Source organism: Amphiprion ocellaris, chromosome 2 (genome assembly GCF_022539595.1).
Source record: "Amphiprion ocellaris isolate individual 3 ecotype Okinawa chromosome 2, ASM2253959v1, whole genome shotgun sequence".
In the NCBI taxonomy this organism is placed as follows: Eukaryota; Metazoa; Chordata; class Actinopteri; family Pomacentridae; genus Amphiprion; species Amphiprion ocellaris.
The window spans coordinates 19412775-19430254 of NC_072767.1; the positions used below are offsets into that span (position 1 = coordinate 19412775).

The 17480-nt window shown below is 41.8% G+C and overlaps 1 protein-coding gene and 1 long non-coding RNA gene across 4 annotated transcripts in view; one reads left to right on the top strand and one right to left on the bottom strand.

Moving 5' to 3' along the window:
* LOC118471328 (uncharacterized) overlaps nt 1–17480 on the top strand; it is a 103648-nt gene that overhangs the window by 20193 nt on the left and 65975 nt on the right. The window lies entirely within an intron of this gene.
* Nucleotides 5046–9653, bottom strand: dmrt2b (doublesex and mab-3 related transcription factor 2b). 3 transcript variants are annotated; one of them, XM_023286032.3, is made up of 4 exons: nt 9499–9653; nt 8622–9011; nt 7455–7557; nt 5046–6267 (listed from the first exon to the last, which is right to left on the bottom strand). In XM_023286032.3, exons 2-4 carry the CDS (start codon nt 9003–9005, stop codon nt 5414–5416), a joined length of 1341 nt encoding a protein of 446 aa, XP_023141800.2. In that variant the 5' UTR covers nt 9006–9011; nt 9499–9653; the 3' UTR covers nt 5046–5413. The 3 variants fall into 3 exon arrangements, with proteins under 3 accessions (XP_023141800.2, XP_035811255.2, XP_035811256.2); XM_035955362.2 differs by lacking the exon at nt 9499–9653 and adding an exon at nt 9225–9481; XM_035955363.2 differs by lacking the exon at nt 9499–9653 and having other exon boundaries at nt 8643–9482.

The window sequence follows — 17480 nt, forward strand, 5'->3', positions numbered from 1 at the left end:
AAGGCTGGCCTGTCAAACTGTGAAAGGCTTTACAACATTGGGCTTAGTTTTACTTGAGGAGACGAAGGATCTTGCTCTGCATTGGTCCTACCTAAAGAACAGTTTTCTCTTTTATATACACTACCAGTCAAAGGTTTGGACACAGCTTCTCATTTGATGGTTTTTCTTTATTTTCAAGAGGATTTACACTGTAGACTCTCACTGAAGGGGACTGCACAGAGGTGTGGTGGTTTGCACTTTCGCCTTGCAGCTAGAAGATCCCTGGTTCATATCCCAGCCTTCCTGGGATTTTTCTCCATGTTCTCCCTGTGCATGCATTGGTTTTCTCTGGGTTCTCTGGCTTCCTCTCACAATCCAAAACATGCTGAGGTTAATTGGTAACTCTAAACTGTCTGTAGGTGTGAATGTGAGTGTGATTGTTTGTCTCTATATGTAGCCCTGTGATAGACTGGTGACCTGTCCAGGGTGTCCCCTGCCTTCACTCTAAGTCAGCTGGGATAGACTCCATCTACCTAATGAGGATTAAGTGGTGTATAGATAATGGATGGATTCTCACTGAAGACATCAAAATTATGAATGAACACATATGGAACAAGAAAAGCACTCAGGGAGCACAGTACTCTGCCAAGGCTGCTCAGTCGCTGTATTATTTCCGCTGAATGAAATCTTAAAAAAATTTGTAGTTCGTGGACTGGCTCAAAATAAACAAGAAAAGCACTCAGAGAGTGCAGTACTCCACCAATGCTACTCAGTGGTTGTATTATTTCGGACGGATAAGTCCCGATAAGTCTGCAGCAGTCGATTTGTGGTAGGATCGCAATGATGTGATTGTCAGCAGGCAGCTGAGTAGCGTTCACTTGTTGTCATAGTTACAGTGATGCCATGCCGCTATCTCACAATGATATGGAAATCCTTGACAAATCTGTGGATCCAGACTATAAGCTGCATCACTGACAAAATCTTTTTTTTTTTTTTTTTTTTTCTTAGGCCTTGTGTCATTTTTGACCCTGAAAATTTCATCCAAATCCGTTGTTTTTGAGTAATGTTGCGAATGGACAGACAGACAAACAGATGGACAGACCAATGCCAATCGTCACATAACTCCGCCACCTAACTCATTGATAGAATGCCAAGAGTGTGCAAAGGAGTGATCAAGAGTGGCTATTTTGAACAATCAAAAATATAAAACATATTTTGACTTATTTCACACTTTTTAGTTTTCTACATAATTCCATATGTGTTCATTCATAGTTTTGATGCCTTCAGGGAGACTCTACTATGTAAACAGTGATGAAAACAAAAAAAAAACATTAAAGGAGAAGGTGTGTCCAAACTTTTGACTGGTAGTGTATTTATCCTGTTTATTCTTTTTAGAGGTCATTGCATTGCATCAAAATGATTGTGTGCAAACTCTTGCAATGTTGCACATAAGATGCTTTCATTTGTGCCCTCAAAGGAAGATTCCAGTACCGATGTCTCAAACACACACCCACACGCCCACACACACCCCCACACACACAGCGTAACACAAGCCATCAACAGTATCTCTTAGTCAGGCTTGGCTACCAAACACCAGAGAGCATGCAGCGCTGTTGCAGGGCAGGGTTGGACAGGAGTGAATCCAAAGTGCATGGCAAGTTGGCAGAAACATCAAACGCTCTGCTCTGAACCATGATACTCAATGTTGCATGATGCTTGTTGAGGTAAACAGAGGGAATACTGCAGGGGGTGTAACGATAAAACTCATCAGCACGCTGAATATGGCGTCTTACAACATATAAACTCCTAATAAATAAACCGTGCAGGAAATTCAAATATTTCTACTTGGGGAAAGAGGATTTAGGGTTTCTCTCGTCTAAGTGAAAAAAGATGATCTCTTTAATTAATGCAGTTTTACAACATCAACACAACTCACACTGAATAATTTATAGCGTGTGAGTTGTCTGGAATGTCTTTTTTTTTAAAAATCACTGTCAGTTTGTTACAATCAGCCAAAACAGGGCTGAAGTTATTTTAATGTTTGTTGAGATTTAGATTTAAATGCCAATAAAAAAGTTTTTATTTTTTAATGAGTTGGATTTAGGGTTGGGAAACACCCAGAAGAGAAAAAGCAATGAAGCTAAATCAACTCAGCCTACACCACAATAAACATACCAAAAGTTCTGCTCTGTTGAAACTACTTATATAGAAGACCAGAGAAAAAAAAAACGGTATATTTAAAACAAAACTACCCATTGCTACATATTTACATCTCTCTTCTAATTAGAGCAGATTATTTGCATGGCATTACAACTTACACATCTCACAGCAATATTCTGGCTTAATTAAAGGAGAGTCCAGGGGAGTGATAACCTGCCTTTTATACTCAGATCATTGGCATGCAGTTAAAAATTATCTTCTATTGTAAATGTCATCATATTCAAAATCAAACCACCTCTCTCATGTTATGGACCTAGATTTCAAGTTATCTTCTCCCACAAGAATATAGGACCTAAAATAATAAATTGTCATTAATTAGTCTGAAGGCAAAACATGTAATTCTATCATCTCTAAGGTATATGAAAAGTTAACGAGTAAGTAAATCTTCAGGCAACAATAAGAGCCGCTGTTTTAGTTCTGTAAAATATCTGTTTGATTTTGTTATGCCAATGTAGCAAATTTACAAGACAGAACAATTTGACAACTTGCTTACATACAGTTCCACTTGCGGTCATTCTTTCCCCGACAAGACCATTATTTTCTAACCTTTGAGCAGGAATGCAGTTTCTCTCTATCCAAACTCAGTGTGTCAGGTCCAGCGCCCTCATCAACCTGGAGAGTTGTTTTCCCTGTCCAAACATCCCATAACAACACCATTAAATTCAGATTTTGTCTCTCTGAGAAGCGCCAAGGGAGACGACCTTGCCACACCAAGACATATGCTTTCAGCCGACTCTCATTCTGTAATGAGGGGAGTTGGCAGGACGATCAAAGGATTTCCACTGAGCCCTGATACTAAATGTTGCTGATGGTGTGTCCAAGGGGAGAGCTAACTGATCATACCAAACAAGTGGAGAGGTCAGACTGTGCCGGGCAGGTCTTGAAGTGAGGCTGTGAAAAACTCCCTTGAATGAGAGTTTACCTTCCCTGCACGTCTGCCTGTGCACACAGCTAGTGTAAACATAGAAAGGTGGTAAAGGAAATGAAGGCAATGGGAAAAAAAGATCAGTTTGATAGTTGTGTGTGATATAGCTGTGGTGTGACGGCTTCACGCAGGGCCAGGACCAGGCCTACGGAGGTGTATGTAGGCACAGACTCTTGCTTGGCTCTGGATGGCAGGAGAAAAAAAACGACCTCCTAGTTTGAAATAGCAGCATGGGGGTGAAATGGAAGAGTCTGGGAGGATGGCAGGCACATGTATACTGTTGGCTAGCTCTTTGTCATTTCTCTCCCCACCCCTCAGCTCTCTACAGCTCTTTTATTCTCTCCAATCTTTCCTGTCACTGCCACTGATAGAGTCTGTAAGATGAAAATATAAATATCAGAGTTACGGAGGAAACGCCAAAGCAAAGCTTTTCTACCCTGAATGGAGTGAAATCAATCCGGCTGAAATGGAAATGAGGCACAACGAGAGAATGAACAGCAGGAGAGCCAGAGGTGGGCGACAAAAGGCGCAGAGCGGGAATTAAGGAGCAGGGTTGGGGCTGTTGTGGATTCAGAAACATGTTTCAACCTGTTGAAACTGCTTTGTCAGCAAACTAGCCCGAATCCAATACCCCCCCAACTCATCCCCTCTCTCTCCTCTCCTCCCTTCATCCACAAAGGAAAATGTTAATAAACTGGCAATTGCAGATCGAATCAAACCCATCCAAAGAGCACAGAACAATAAAGCTAATCTGTCTGTCCCTGCCACAATCCTAACAAGAGCGGTGGAACGTGACCGGCATTTCAGAGCGGGGTCGCTCTCTATTAAGCCACCACACACCTCGGCTAAGGACACTTCAGAATGAAACATGGGGGAAATGGATAAATTAGCTTCTCTCCTAGTTTTGCTGGGAGAGAAGAGCTTGATTTATATCCGCCGTGTTATTCTTCACAGAAGTCATTATCACCCCTTCGTGATTGATGCTTATCTTTCTATCATCACAGCGTAATTGCCAATTTGTACTCTCTGCAAGGAAGAGGTTTTAATATTGCAAAACTGACACAGATAGTGTGCAATAAAACACAATGGCACATTTGGTGCTTTCATGCTCAAAATCTCACTTTCCTTTGTGCCAGTCTGCCTCCCCTGTCTGTCTGTCTGTCTGTCTGTCTGTCTGTCTGTCTGTCTGTCTGTCTGTCTGTCTGTCTGTGAAGAGACGGGTGGTGGGAGAGAGGGGGGCGTTCTGACATGCTGGTAGACGTTCACAAACAAAGACTGTGCTATCACCTTTGTGTTGACGCCACAAGGTCCTGAGTTGTCAAAAGTATCTGACCTCCATCTCTGCCAGATTACAGAGCAGAACAAAGAATTGCAGGGGGGGAGAAGTAAAAAGTGGATATAGATCAAATGCGTGTTCAAACAAACTCGGCTGGCGTCGGGCTCGGCATACAATAAAGAACAATGTCGCCTAGGCAACACTGGCACCCTCCTAGTCACTCTTTGGGTGGATATTCCCTCACGTTCCCCTCAGCCTGTTGATGATATTATACTTTATGAAACATTGAGCAGCATGCCATGTGATCAGTGAGCTTTAGGTACAGTAACAATGACAGTTGGAGTGCAACAAAGCCAAAGAAATAAGCTCGACTGCAGGAACATTTTTAGGAAGTTTTTGCTCTTCTTGGCAAACCACCTGCTTCACCTCATGTTCCTTTCATTGCTACTTTTCTTATGACTTAAGAGATTTCTGACACAGAGATCAGCCAGACTATGATTTAAAAATCAAACCGTGAAGTGAGAAAAGGGCACAAGTACAAACACTACTTGACTTTTTTCATCAACTTGGTTTTATGGCTGTGTTGTGTGTTTCTACTGCAGGAAAAGAGAGTAAAACATGATTGATGAACGAGGGTCAAAGCAGAGTAGTTCAGTACATTTTTATGGCACTGCTGACAGAGGAGGATAGAAAAATGACAACTTTTTAAAAGTATGCATTGTACAAAATATGGTCAATGCTGGAAAGTAGATAAAAATATAGCGTTGAAGTACATATTTGTCTTTCAGTGTTATATTTTTAATAAAAGATCAAATATAGGAAAATACATTTTCATGAAAATAAAAAAACACTGTAATTTAATTTCTGAAACCTGTTCTTAAATATTTTTGCCACTTTAAAGAAAAGTGTTTGAAAACCTGCTATACAAAACAGCATTTTTTATATTTATAGCCTCAGATTAAATTCTTTATCCATACATAACAAAGTGCAAGACTCCGCTTTCCATTTGCCTGTCAGGCCCTCAGCAGAGCCTCGACAGAGAAAGGTAATGGCCTCACAGTGGGAGTCCTGACTGAGCTGCCATGAGGGCTCTTGACAAAGTCGACATGAGGACCTGCCTGTGGGGCAGGAGTGTCTGCAGTCCAGCTCTTAGCTGTCAAAGGTCTGGGATCAAAAGTCCTGCTGGCTGCACTGATGTCTGGTCCACCCAGGGGACGCTGATCGGATCCAGAAATAGACAGTGTGACTGCTGAAGAGCCATTTGAGTCCATTGTTTCTGTTGTTTTTGAAGTGGATTTGAGAAGTTCAACACTTGATGCGGTGCTGCCATCATTCTTAAGTCTTTGCTGTGATAGCAGAGGCATTAACTCTGCTTGGTTTCTCTTTCCGTGATCTTTCCATCCATTCTGCACCTCCGTTTCCTCGCTGCTTTCCTCTGAGCTTCGGCATAGCAAAAAGTCATCGTAGCTGCTTCCTGTGGAGGACCTGCTCTTTAGGTGGAAGAACTGGTAAAACTGGAAGTCACACTCATAAAGAGGCTTATATTTATATACAGGCACGTAGCTTAATGCCCCTGCAGCGGCGGGGTCCTTGCTGGGAGGGCAGCAGTGGAGGCCAGGGGAGATGGGCAGGGGTGGAGGGTGAGGCAGGGGGACGAGGGCGGAGGAGGAGAAGGGCAGGTCGGTGTGCAGCTCCCTCTGTCTCAGCTCGCGCTCCATCATCACGTTCTCCAGCTCCTTGTCTGCGAAGGCTCGTCTCTTCCTCATCCGGGCGCTGATGGAGGGGCAGGTGAAGGGCGGCTGGTCGTGCTGCGCCTGCTTCGACCAACAGGAGGCGTCGTCCTCTGGAGGCGCAGCAGATTTCAGCCCTGGGAGCAGAGCCACACATTCATTTCTATAATCAGTTTATGTGCTAACCAATTAATTGCTACGTTTATGTCTCAGCAATTTGTTGTTTAATATTTTCATTATGCACTTGGTTAGCTGTGTCATTTTTGCTTTACTGAGAGCAGGGGAAGACTGAGAGGGCTGTAAAGACGACAAAGCCTCCAGTGGGATTTGACTCTAAGCCAGCAGGTATTAATACACGCTATGTATTACAGTAATGGCCTGCTGTTGTGAAATAGCGAAGCAACAACGATGGGGTGTGTTTAGCCAAATTAAGTGTGTCTAGTTGAATGAATGAATGAATGGCTTTATTTCGGTCACAAGATTATAGTACCAAAACTTCATTTTGTGCATTCAAAAAATATACATTCTTGCAAGACGCTTTTTTTCTCCTCCCCCCCCCACACACACACACACAAAAAGAAAGAGGATGAAAAAGAAAGGAAAAAAGACAAAAAACAAACAGAACAAAAAAACTAAATAATCAAACAAAAAATATGCATATATATATATATACAATAATATATATTTATATATTTATATTTTTTCTTTCTTTTCCCACCTCTTTCTACCCCCCCCTTTTCTTTTTACGAGTTCTGTAACCGAAACAAGGAATAGGCAGAAGCCAAGGCTTATTTTGCCAATCCTTAGTTATGTGCAATAATATCAAGAAGGAGAGTTGGAGGGGTTGTTGAGCATGAGGAGGTCGTGTCAGTACAGTAGTGATTAGAATGTTAATACATTCACACAATACATATCTATCATATAGAAAGTAGTCATGTGAAGGTGTTGTGGGGACAAACAGGCAATCTGAGGACAGTAAGCGCATCCTCACAAGGACAGCAATTTATTTTAGGCTCAAGACTTGTTTTGCACTTAAGATCAGAGCCATATATTGATGACTTATGGTCAAAGTTGGGTAGAAAACTGTTTCTGACAGAAAAGTACATTTAGTTTGACATGCCAGCATGCAGTCAGTCGCCACCAGCAGAGGATTATCAATCTGATTCATTTGTGATCTCGCATCAAATCTATTAAAAGCAATAGAATAAATGGAAAAGTTGCCTTTAAGTGATCTGCTCAACTACTGGGAAATATTGCACTTTTCATCACAGTCTGTGAGAAAAGAGATCTGTTAATGAGAAAGGAGATGTTAATTAAACTTTACCCTGCAGGATGCTTTTAGCCACGATGCTCGACTCGGCTGCTCTGGTGTAACACTGATAGGCCGTCCTCCGCAACGGAGCTGCACATCTGACTCCCCTCTTACCCTGAGAGAAACATGCGAACAGGAGTTAGACATTTGGATGTAATTATGTTACACAGAGACAGTCCCCCAAGGGTAATTAAAGGGAGTGAATACATTATGTAGAGGCCAGGTAGAGGTCTGTGAGATTCTAAGATTAAAGTAAGAGAATGTTTGACCATTTACACTTGGCACCACAGTAACAGAGCTGATATGACATTTTCTATAAGAGCAGATAATGCTCTGTTCTAGTCTACATTTCATATTTCAGTACACATATTACAGCATTAATAATATAATTTAATAAAACATAAATGTTATAATTAAGAACTTCACATTTTCTCTTCTGTAATAACTTAAGACTGATTTCTGCTACAAATCATCTTGTAGCTGGAATGAACTGTAAAGTTGGAGTCCTCTGAGGGTTGTTAGACGTTGCAGTTAAATATTTTTGATATGTTTCAATATTGTAATTAGTGTGTAAAATTTTGTGTAATTATGTGTCCGTGCAGTAATATAATTTACTTTCTAATGCACAACAGATAATTTGACCTTATGTAAATACAAGTAGTTCAGCTTACTTGCTCACTGCAGCAAAGAGCCATTTCAGAATTAATGATGCTTAAATGTTCATTGTTTTGAGCTAATCTGAACAAAGAAAAAGATTAGATTTTTTTTTACATGGAAATGCTGGAAAAATAAAAGCAAACGTGCGCCACTGAGATTTAAACGTCGTGCCTCTCTCTGAGCCGTGTGTCATGTTCTCACACACACATACGCAAACAGATGGATAATAGCCCTATTTGTGCAAATTGAAACTCTGAATCTTATTTCTCAGAACTTTTGTAAAATGTAGACTAGATTATTTGTGATTTTCTCTTCAGAAAGAAGTGACACAGGAACAGCTATTGAAAATGATTGTGTTAAAAAATACATTTGGATCCTCAGTGTCTCATGACATTTTTTTTCTTCCCAGCAATAATTTTATTTTTCCTCTCTCCGCTATGTCTGTATTGACTCTATTAAACTCCTATGGGAGATCATGCTTGACCCATCGGTTAATTTCTCCGTCGGTTCTCGGCCACTGACCTGCCCCTGCGCTCTCCTCACCTCCGCAGCCTGCTGCCGCCGGAGCGCGACCTGCGCTGCCATGACGCGCTGCCGCTCCACCACCAGCAGGCAGCAGGCGCAGCGGCAGTCCCTCCAGCGGCAGAAGCGTTTGTGGCCCTTCAAACACGAAACGACGCCGTGGTTTCGACAGCGGGCGCATTTGGGGCTGCGAGTCATCTTGCGCGCTTTCTGCTGCGGGCCCTCTGGAGACAGGACCGCTTTGTTCTCCCCTCCGTCCTCGGGGCGGCCGCGCTGACCCACGCATCCGTCAGGACTTGTCACGTCAGAAACTTCTTCAGATTTTAATACATCGAGTTTTGCTGTTGTCTCCGGCTGCAGGCCTCCTTCCAGCTGAGCGGACATCTATGACTAATAGCAGAAGAATTCCACTTTTAATCCTTCGTGCGCAATGTTGTCGCTTAAACTGAGCATATACAAGTAATAAAAGAGGATTTTGAACAAATGTAACAACCAATTAAACGTGGCTATAGATGTAATCTATTTACACAAATACATAGGAAAAAATAGACTTAGGCTATTAGCAATTAAAATATCAGGAGAGTCCCAAGCTGTTTTACGCACGCATGTAAAAAGGAACAGAACAACTGTAACGGCGCAGCAGCTTCAGTACAACAGGCAGAAGCTTCAGCACATGGTCCTAACTGAAATAAATCAGCTTCCATCAGGGGAAAAAAAATCGACGCATTAAGATGGGGATCTCTGGTTTGGAGAGACTTTGCGCACAACTTTTACGCAACCCATGTGAGGTGTCCTGCATCAGCCCGCCGCTGCTGCTGCTGCTGCTGCTGCTGCTGCTACAAGTCGGTGTGTTCAGGGTGGAAACTTTTCAGCCTACCGCCAGACGTTTGAAATGTCAAGCCTCTCTCAGCTGCTCTCTTTCCAAGAAGGAGCGGATAGTAGACCGGGCCACAATGCCGAGCTCCTGGCGCGGGACCACGAGCAAAGATTTGGGGAAGCCCGTTTACAGCAAAAAAGCAAGTCCCTCTCCCTATAAACCCCCATACCTGCGCCGCCCCTGCCCACCTTCCAAAATGTTCTCATCTTTCACAGCTTTGGCGCATCTCTACTCCAGTCGAAAGATGGCAAGAGAATGTATGTTTTGTGACACAAAATTGTAAACCAAGAGCATTTCATGAACTCAGGTAATTCGTAAAGAATGTATAACAAGGGTAGGACAAATAACACTACTGGATTTCATAATAATAACAGGCCAAGAGTACTGTTACATCGGCTACGGATGAACAGTAGACTTACAAAGAGGTTATGCGCCCCTGGGGGTGCATATGTGTGAGCTGTATGTTTTACTAGACTTGTGCTGTTCAATATGGACTAATTACGCACAGGCCTCAGGGAGAGCCGGCTGAGAGAAGGCGAATGGAAGAATGACATCTTCATAATACCTAGGAGTCATCTTCATACTCATATTTATTCATAATAGTGTTAAATAATTCACTGATTTAATGGCTCTCTTGATGTTGTTAGACTCCCCATTTCTGGGTCTAAAACTGAATAATTAAAAAAAGCAAAACGCATAAATATTGCCATTCAGAGAGGGTCGTTTAGATAAGAGTTTTAACATTTGTTTACTGAGACTTTATTTTTATTCCTTCAATAAAATTACTCTAATTTGATGGTAATAGCCTTCTTTATCATCAGTGTTATCATCAATACCTGCTGCTGTACTTGTCTTCGATCTGTCGTGTGTGGTGCAGTTTTTTTGTACATTTCATTAAAGGTTGCTGCACTTCAGCAGACTCCGAACACTAACGCAGAGCTGGGTCTGAAAAGGGCAGATGTTTCCAGCATGAGTACCACAGATTCGACTGACATGATATGAAAAGTGTGCTCCCTGCTGGATGCTTTCTGTAATTACACCCAGGGTAATTATTCCAAGGAGGAAACAGGAACTCATTTGTCTGATTTCCATCACATCACAACCAAAGGCTACACAGGGAGAAGTCAGATTTCCATGGAACTGCTCTGACCAACCAGACAAAATGATCCTGACTGGATAAACTCGGGTGGAGCTCCAGGAGCGCACCTCCAAGCTTGACTCATGGTAACTAGTTATGAACATCCTTGTGATTTTTTAAGGCTTATATAGAAGTGCTACAAACAACTCGGAAAGTATTTGAGCTGCAGATGCTCTTCAATAGATGTTTTACAACTGGTGCTTAAATTAAAGAATGCTATATATAAAGCAAAACAAATTAAATTAGACTTTCTTTTCAGAATTAAACAGTCTTTTTTCTGCAGACAGACGTTGCAAATCGAACAGACAAGATTTCAGTTTTAAACAACAGTGCTTGACTATGCAGATGAGTATGACATGTATGCTACTGCCCATACATACCCTCCAGCCACTGGATGCTGTCTATTCAGTTCTCTTAGATTTATTGCAGGTGACAGTTTCAGAACCCATCATCGTATCCTCTATGAGAAGGTAGAAAGGCCATCACTCACCACTTGAAGGGAACAACGCTGTCCTTTTTATTTACAAAGCTGTCCTCAATAAAATACCATGTTATTTATCATCACTTTTAATATTCAGAAATATGACTCACTGCATCTGTTGCTCTCAACTTCTCTTTAATTAAATAAGGCCTATTAAACAATCCATAAAATGTATGCTGTCTGGTACAGCAAATATGTTAAGTCATTTTTAAAAATTATTTCAACAGAAATTGTGTGAGTCTATTTGAATGAGTTCCTCTTTCATATTATTGTTGATTCCCCAGATCATCTGTGTAAAAGTCAGCATAATTATTCCATGTCTAAAAAAATAACAAGAAGGTAAATTATCTGCAGTTGTATCAAGAATACGCGCACACATACACACACACACACACACACACACACACACACACACACACACACACACACACACACACACACACACACACACACACACACACACACACACACACACACACACACACACACACACACACAATATAGAATATCTACATAGGGGTACAGAGGAACATTTCCAGCAACCATCACTCCTGTGTTCTAATGCTACATTGTGTTAGTTAATGGTGTTGAAAGGCTCATTGGTGATCAGAAAACCCTTGTGCAGTTATGTTAGCACATCAGTAAAAGTGTGAGTTTTCATGGAAAACATGAAATTGTCTGGGTGACCCCAAACTTTTGAATGGTAGTGTATATATATATACACCGATCAGGCATAACATTATGACCACCTGCCTAATATGTTGGTCCCCTTTATGCTGCTAAAACTCCTCTGGCATGGACACAGGACCTCTGGGGATGTTCTGTGGCACCAGGATGGTGACAGTGAATTCGGTGGGTCCTGTGCGTTGCAGGGTGGGACCTACCTAGAAAAGGCTTATCCTGGCACATCCCACAGATGCTCAGTTAGATGTGGATCTGGGGAGTGTGGAACCCAGGTGAACACTTTAGCTCTGTCATGTTACCCAGACCACTCCTGGGCAGTTTTTGTGGTGTGTCAGGGTGCATTATCCTGCTGAGGGTGGCAACTGGCATCAGGTAGTGCTGTTGCCATGAGGGGCAGGGGTTTGGGGGGTTGCTTGACCTGCAATGTTTAGGTGGGTGGTGCATGTCAAACATCCACATGAATGTCAGGACTCAAGGTTTCTCAGCAGAACATTGCATTATAAAATGATGATCTATGTTATTCACGTGACCTGTCAATGGTCATAATGTTGTGGCCGATCCGTGTATATTTATATAATACTCACAGTACATCAGGTTCAGGGGCTCAGATGGCAAAGGGCCAGTCACCTTTGGTCTTTATTCTACACTTAGCCAAAGCCAGAAGCGTCTTGCCGGGAGATTCTACGTTTGATCTGAAAAAAAAAAGGTTGAAAGATTAGATATCAGACAAGTTGATGGGAGCCAGAGCCAGCTGAGCCAAAATGTGATCGCAAAAGTGATAGAGCCAATTAACAACTAATGGATGTCTAGTGGGGAGTACAGAGTTGCAGTTGTGATGATCTGACACTTTGTCTTGTCAATAACCTGGCAGAGGAAGTCCATGTAATCTGGAGCTGAGCCATGGTTTGGCAATGTAGTCGGAGGAGAAAGATGTTACAGGAATCACTTTTAGGTCTCTGGGTGCCTTTTAAAAGACATTTTTGAATTAATCTAATATCTACTATGTTTCCAAGGTTGTAGAAATCAATCTGAACCATCCTGAACTCTTTAGAGTAGATAAAGCTTACTTATAAAGAAGAAAATAATTTTACAAACTAGAACCTATATTCTGTGATTGTTGACCTGCATTTGCAGTGTACAAATAAGACAATACTGGGATGAACACTAGGTTCAGCCTGTGATGGTCCCTCCAGTTTTGCAGAGAGTCCCAACTAACACTCAGGAGAAGTGTTGTCAGGTGAAAAACATGGTAACCGCACATGCATCAACAGAGGCACACAAAGGAAGCAACGGGGGGTCATATCAAAGACGACTGTCCCCAGAGACTGCAGCACTCAGTGGAGCTGCTGGTGTCTTTCACGCCAGTGTTTTCTCAAAAAAGAGAAAAGAAAATCAATGTATATTTTAATGAGCATATTGGATCTTGCAGAAAGTCTAAACTGTTTCATTGCAATGTTACATTATGATTTCTATAGGTCATTTTTCATGTGAGGCAGGCAACCATAAAGGAGAATATGTAATCTGTGAAAGCTGTGGGGCTTCTCTAAATATTACAATGCAACATATACTTTTTTGCATGACATTTGCAGCTTGTGAACATTACACGTTTCTAAAATTAGCACAGACTTTGAGGAGATTCACATTTTTGACTTACTTTTAAAATAAAATAAAAAATGACACACAACAAAAAGGTTCTAAAGGGCATGCAAAACATTTGTGGAATTTATGCCAAATCTTCCACTGTTATATCAACTATGCAAATTGAAAGGAAACATAAAATAACATTTCGACAGTTATTTCTGCAAAATAGGGAAAATATCATGTTTACAACCAAACCAATTTAGATAAAAGTTGACACATTGGAAGAAAATGTCCTTTGTCAAAGTCACACATTTTCCACAAACCTCCTCCTTCTGACTTTTACTTTTTTGCATACAGCATCATTCTGTTGCACACACGCTCTAAATTTTCCGGTGGATGAGAACAGTCCATAAATGGATGGATGGGTGAGAGGCGACGGTTGCTTGATAGATAATCGGTGGGGCATGCACGGTGTTGTGCAATATGTCCATGGAAAACAGGTAAGTACCCCCTTATTAATGCCATCAGCTCGATGCTGCCTGCAGTGGAGTGCACCTCTCAAAGCCCCTTGACTCTCGGACAAATTGACTGTCGTCAGCAGTGACATGGTGCTCTGGCATTCCCGTCACACGTCCTCCTCCCTGCACTCTCTTCGATGTCCTGCAGTTGTACTGAGATCTGTGCTCATCGACTTCCATTTTCGCAGCAGAGATGGAGTTTGACAGACTTCTTGATTCCCACCAATCGGTCTGCCAGCGTGTCCTCCTCTATCTGCCTCTCTCTCTATGACTGGCACCCTCAGTCAACTTGTGAAGGAATTCAGACAAAACACCAAAGACAGACAACCTGTAAGTTACTCTCAAGGACAAGAGGGCTCCTCCAACTTTATATAACGTGCTGAAGTTCAGAGAAGGAAAGCAGAGGCGTTTGGGAGGCAAGGTGCGTTTTCAAAGAAATCCTGACCTGAATGTCAATTCACTTCAAAGAGAGAAATAAAAGACACCGGGCTATGTTTCACGGTGCCTTTACACAAAGGCTTTAGCAGCTTTATCCACCTACTTTCAAAAAGAAGGAGACACCTCGGCAGTTATCAGCGCAAGGCAGGGGCCATTAAGCTGACAGTTTTTTTCAAGGGAGGTTTAACCTGCACCTTGGAGAGTGTTTGAGTTTGTCAAGCCTGTTAAGATGGAACAAACAGCTGCTTAAATAAATGCACTTCTAACTTCATCACATTAGGAATAATCAAGTTCTTCTGGGGTATTTTTTTATGCTGTGCAACGGAAAGAACACAACAGTCTGAGAATCACAGACAGGAGCTGCAGTGAAAGTCTCTGATGATACTGTAAAATCGCCTAGTTTAACTTGACCCAATAAGGTTTTTATACAGGTATTATACTCTGGCAACAGATGAAAAGGATGTAATCTATGCCTCAGGCTTTAGTCTCTGTGAGAGCCGCCTGGCCTGGCTGGCAAGACTAGGATGTGATTAGTTTTATTCCTTTCCTTCAGAAAGGTTAACTTGTAGTCAAGAAGCGGCATCAATGAAAAGGACGTCAGCCAAGATGCATTAGTGAGGCCTGATGCTTCCGTCAGACTCACCTTTGGTCAAGCTGTAGAACATTCCCAGCTTCTTGGCCACTGATGAATCTTAGTCTGAGTCCCTTTACACAATTAAATAATCAGATAAATATAGTCTGTGGAGCTCTGTGATATTGCATTTGGGGGTTCAGGAACTTTACATATCAGAAATTGCAAACCCAGAGATGTCTGGGCATCTAAAGGGCAAAAACATTGCTAGACCCGAGCTGCTGACAGAACAGTGACAATATCATGTTTTATCTTGGGCACAGACTGTACCTGATTTATCCATCTAGGGCACAGTGATATTTTTTCACAGGTGTGGGCGAGAGAGATATGAAGAGACAGCCAGATGCAATCAGTGGAGAAAAAAAATCATTTGGGCTTGAGATATTCTGATGTTTGAAAAACACAATGAAGCTGCACACAGGTTTCATTTGGTGTTGGAGAGAAATGATGAAGTATATAGTGCCTCACTTTTTACCAAGGCACACATTATACGTACGCATCATAAATCACTGACTGGAAAACAAAAAACAAAAAGATGAGCAAATCCAGTCTCCGACCTTCACCATCACAGCACTGTCAGACTCTCAGCAAATCCAAAAATGAGTGTGTAGCTGAGACGAGCTCCTAGTTATGCACAAATTTAAGCCTTCTTGCAATTTGTTTGAGTGAGTTATATAAATATTCACCCCCATACAGTTGTCATGATCAAGGAAAATGCCTATAGAAACCATAACTGTTTTTTTCTGCCAGGCAGTAAACATGTTTGTTTTTGCTATAAAGTTGGACATTTTAACATGGGGCGGCGGCTGCACAGTGGCTTGGTGGTTAGCACTTTCGCCTTGCAGCTAGAAGATCCCCGGTTTGTTTCCCTGCCTTCCCGGAACCTTTCTGCATGGAGTATGCATGTTCTCCCTGTGCATGCGTGAATTTTCTCCAGGTTCCCCGACTTCGTCCCACAGTCCAAAAACATGCTGAGGTTAATTGGTAGCTCTAAACTCTCTGTAGATGTGAATGCGAGTGTGATTGTCTCTATATGTAGCTCTGCGATAGACTGGTGACCTGTCCAGGGTGTCCCTTTCCTTCACCATAAGTCAGCTGGGAAAGACTCCAGCCCTCTGTAACCCTAGTGAGTATTAAGCCGTTTATAGATAATGGATGGATGGATGAATCTATGGGGCCACAAGTGGACATTGAAGGAACTACAGTGTTTTTTGCACTTCATGCTGTCTTCATTTCTCAGCCCCAGAGGTTCCCACTTGGTCCAAACATGGGCATTCAAGAGATTAGACTCTGTTTAAGTATTGGACTATTCTGCTCAGTCAGACGGAGAAGACAGAGATGAGCATGTAAAGAAGAAGACTCTTGGACCTTGTGTTTAAGATGAGTCCTGTATGTTAGAAGGACCGTGCAGGGTTTTGGTCGTGTGTCTGTGGTTGTAGCTGTGGCCATAGTTATATTTGTGTCTCCATGATGTGATGCTTGATGACCTGAAAAGAATCCTCCAGGAGCCAGAAGTTGTCCCCTCATGGTCCATTTGAGTCAACACTCTGTGCTGTTGGCTTCAACATCTCCATCTGCCCTTCAGTCCATCCTTTCCTTTATTCTTTTTCTGTTCTTTCATTCCATTGTCCTGCTTTTTGTTTTACTCCATACCGCTTTCCTTGGCAACATTTTTTTTTGTTTCTTCTTTCCTACATATTTGACACTGTACGCAGTCGTGCTAAAATGTTATAGTGAGTAAAAGCATCCATATATTGTATCTGTGGATATAAATACAGCACCCCTGCTGTCGTAAAGAAGTGCTTTCATAGTGCTGTAATTGTTTATAATGGTACTATGCCATCTGGAAAACCAGTAAACATAATGATCCTGATTTATAAAGCAAGTGTATATCCCAATCTTAAAATTTATATTTGGTTGCAATTAATTTCACAACATCCCATCAGTTCCAGATGTGTTTGCTGTAATTTGAAGTACAATTTAAAATTGATTCGGTTGACTTTTCTTTTAGCTTCAATAATGAATTTGACAAAGACAAAAACAGAATGAATTAAAAGTCTTACAGCAGGTGTGATCCAGAAGGTGAAGATATTTACAGAAGTTAGGTTTTCAGTGGCATTTATCTGTCTGTCTGTCAGCAGGATGATATAAAAAACCACCAAACCAGAGAACATGGAGCATGAGCATAAGTAGAACCCTTTACGTATTGCCACAGATCCAGATCACATCCTTAATAATAATAAAAACTGTGAGATGGGGCATTGGTTTCGGTGGATAGATGTGCTCTTTGAGTGCCCTTCTAGTTGTATTCACTGCATTTATGTAGCAGAGAAACACTTTTTCTCTATTTGCATGACTCAATCAAAATGAGTCACAGTGTAATGCTGCTGTCACTGGATTGCACTGCTGCAGGTGTTTGATACGGTCCTCAAACTGAAGGTGAAAATGAAACTGATGACATGCGACAAGTTCATCATGACACTGTGAACAGAAATGAAGACCAATGAGTCA

Bases quoted from the DNA above. Each gene is read 5' to 3' on its own strand.
- dmrt2b (XM_023286032.3), bottom strand. From the start codon at position 9,005: ATGTCCGCTCAGCTGGAAGGAGGCCTGCAGCCGGAGACAACAGCAAAA. The intron at 7,558-8,621 runs GTCAGTGGCCGA...TGTTTCTCTCAG, and splicing joins TGAGGAGAGCGCAGGGGCAG to GGTAAGAGGGGAGTCAGATG. The intron at 6,268-7,454 runs GTAAAGTTTAAT...CTCTGCTCCCAG, and splicing joins GGCTAAAAGCATCCTGCAGG to GGCTGAAATCTGCTGCGCCT.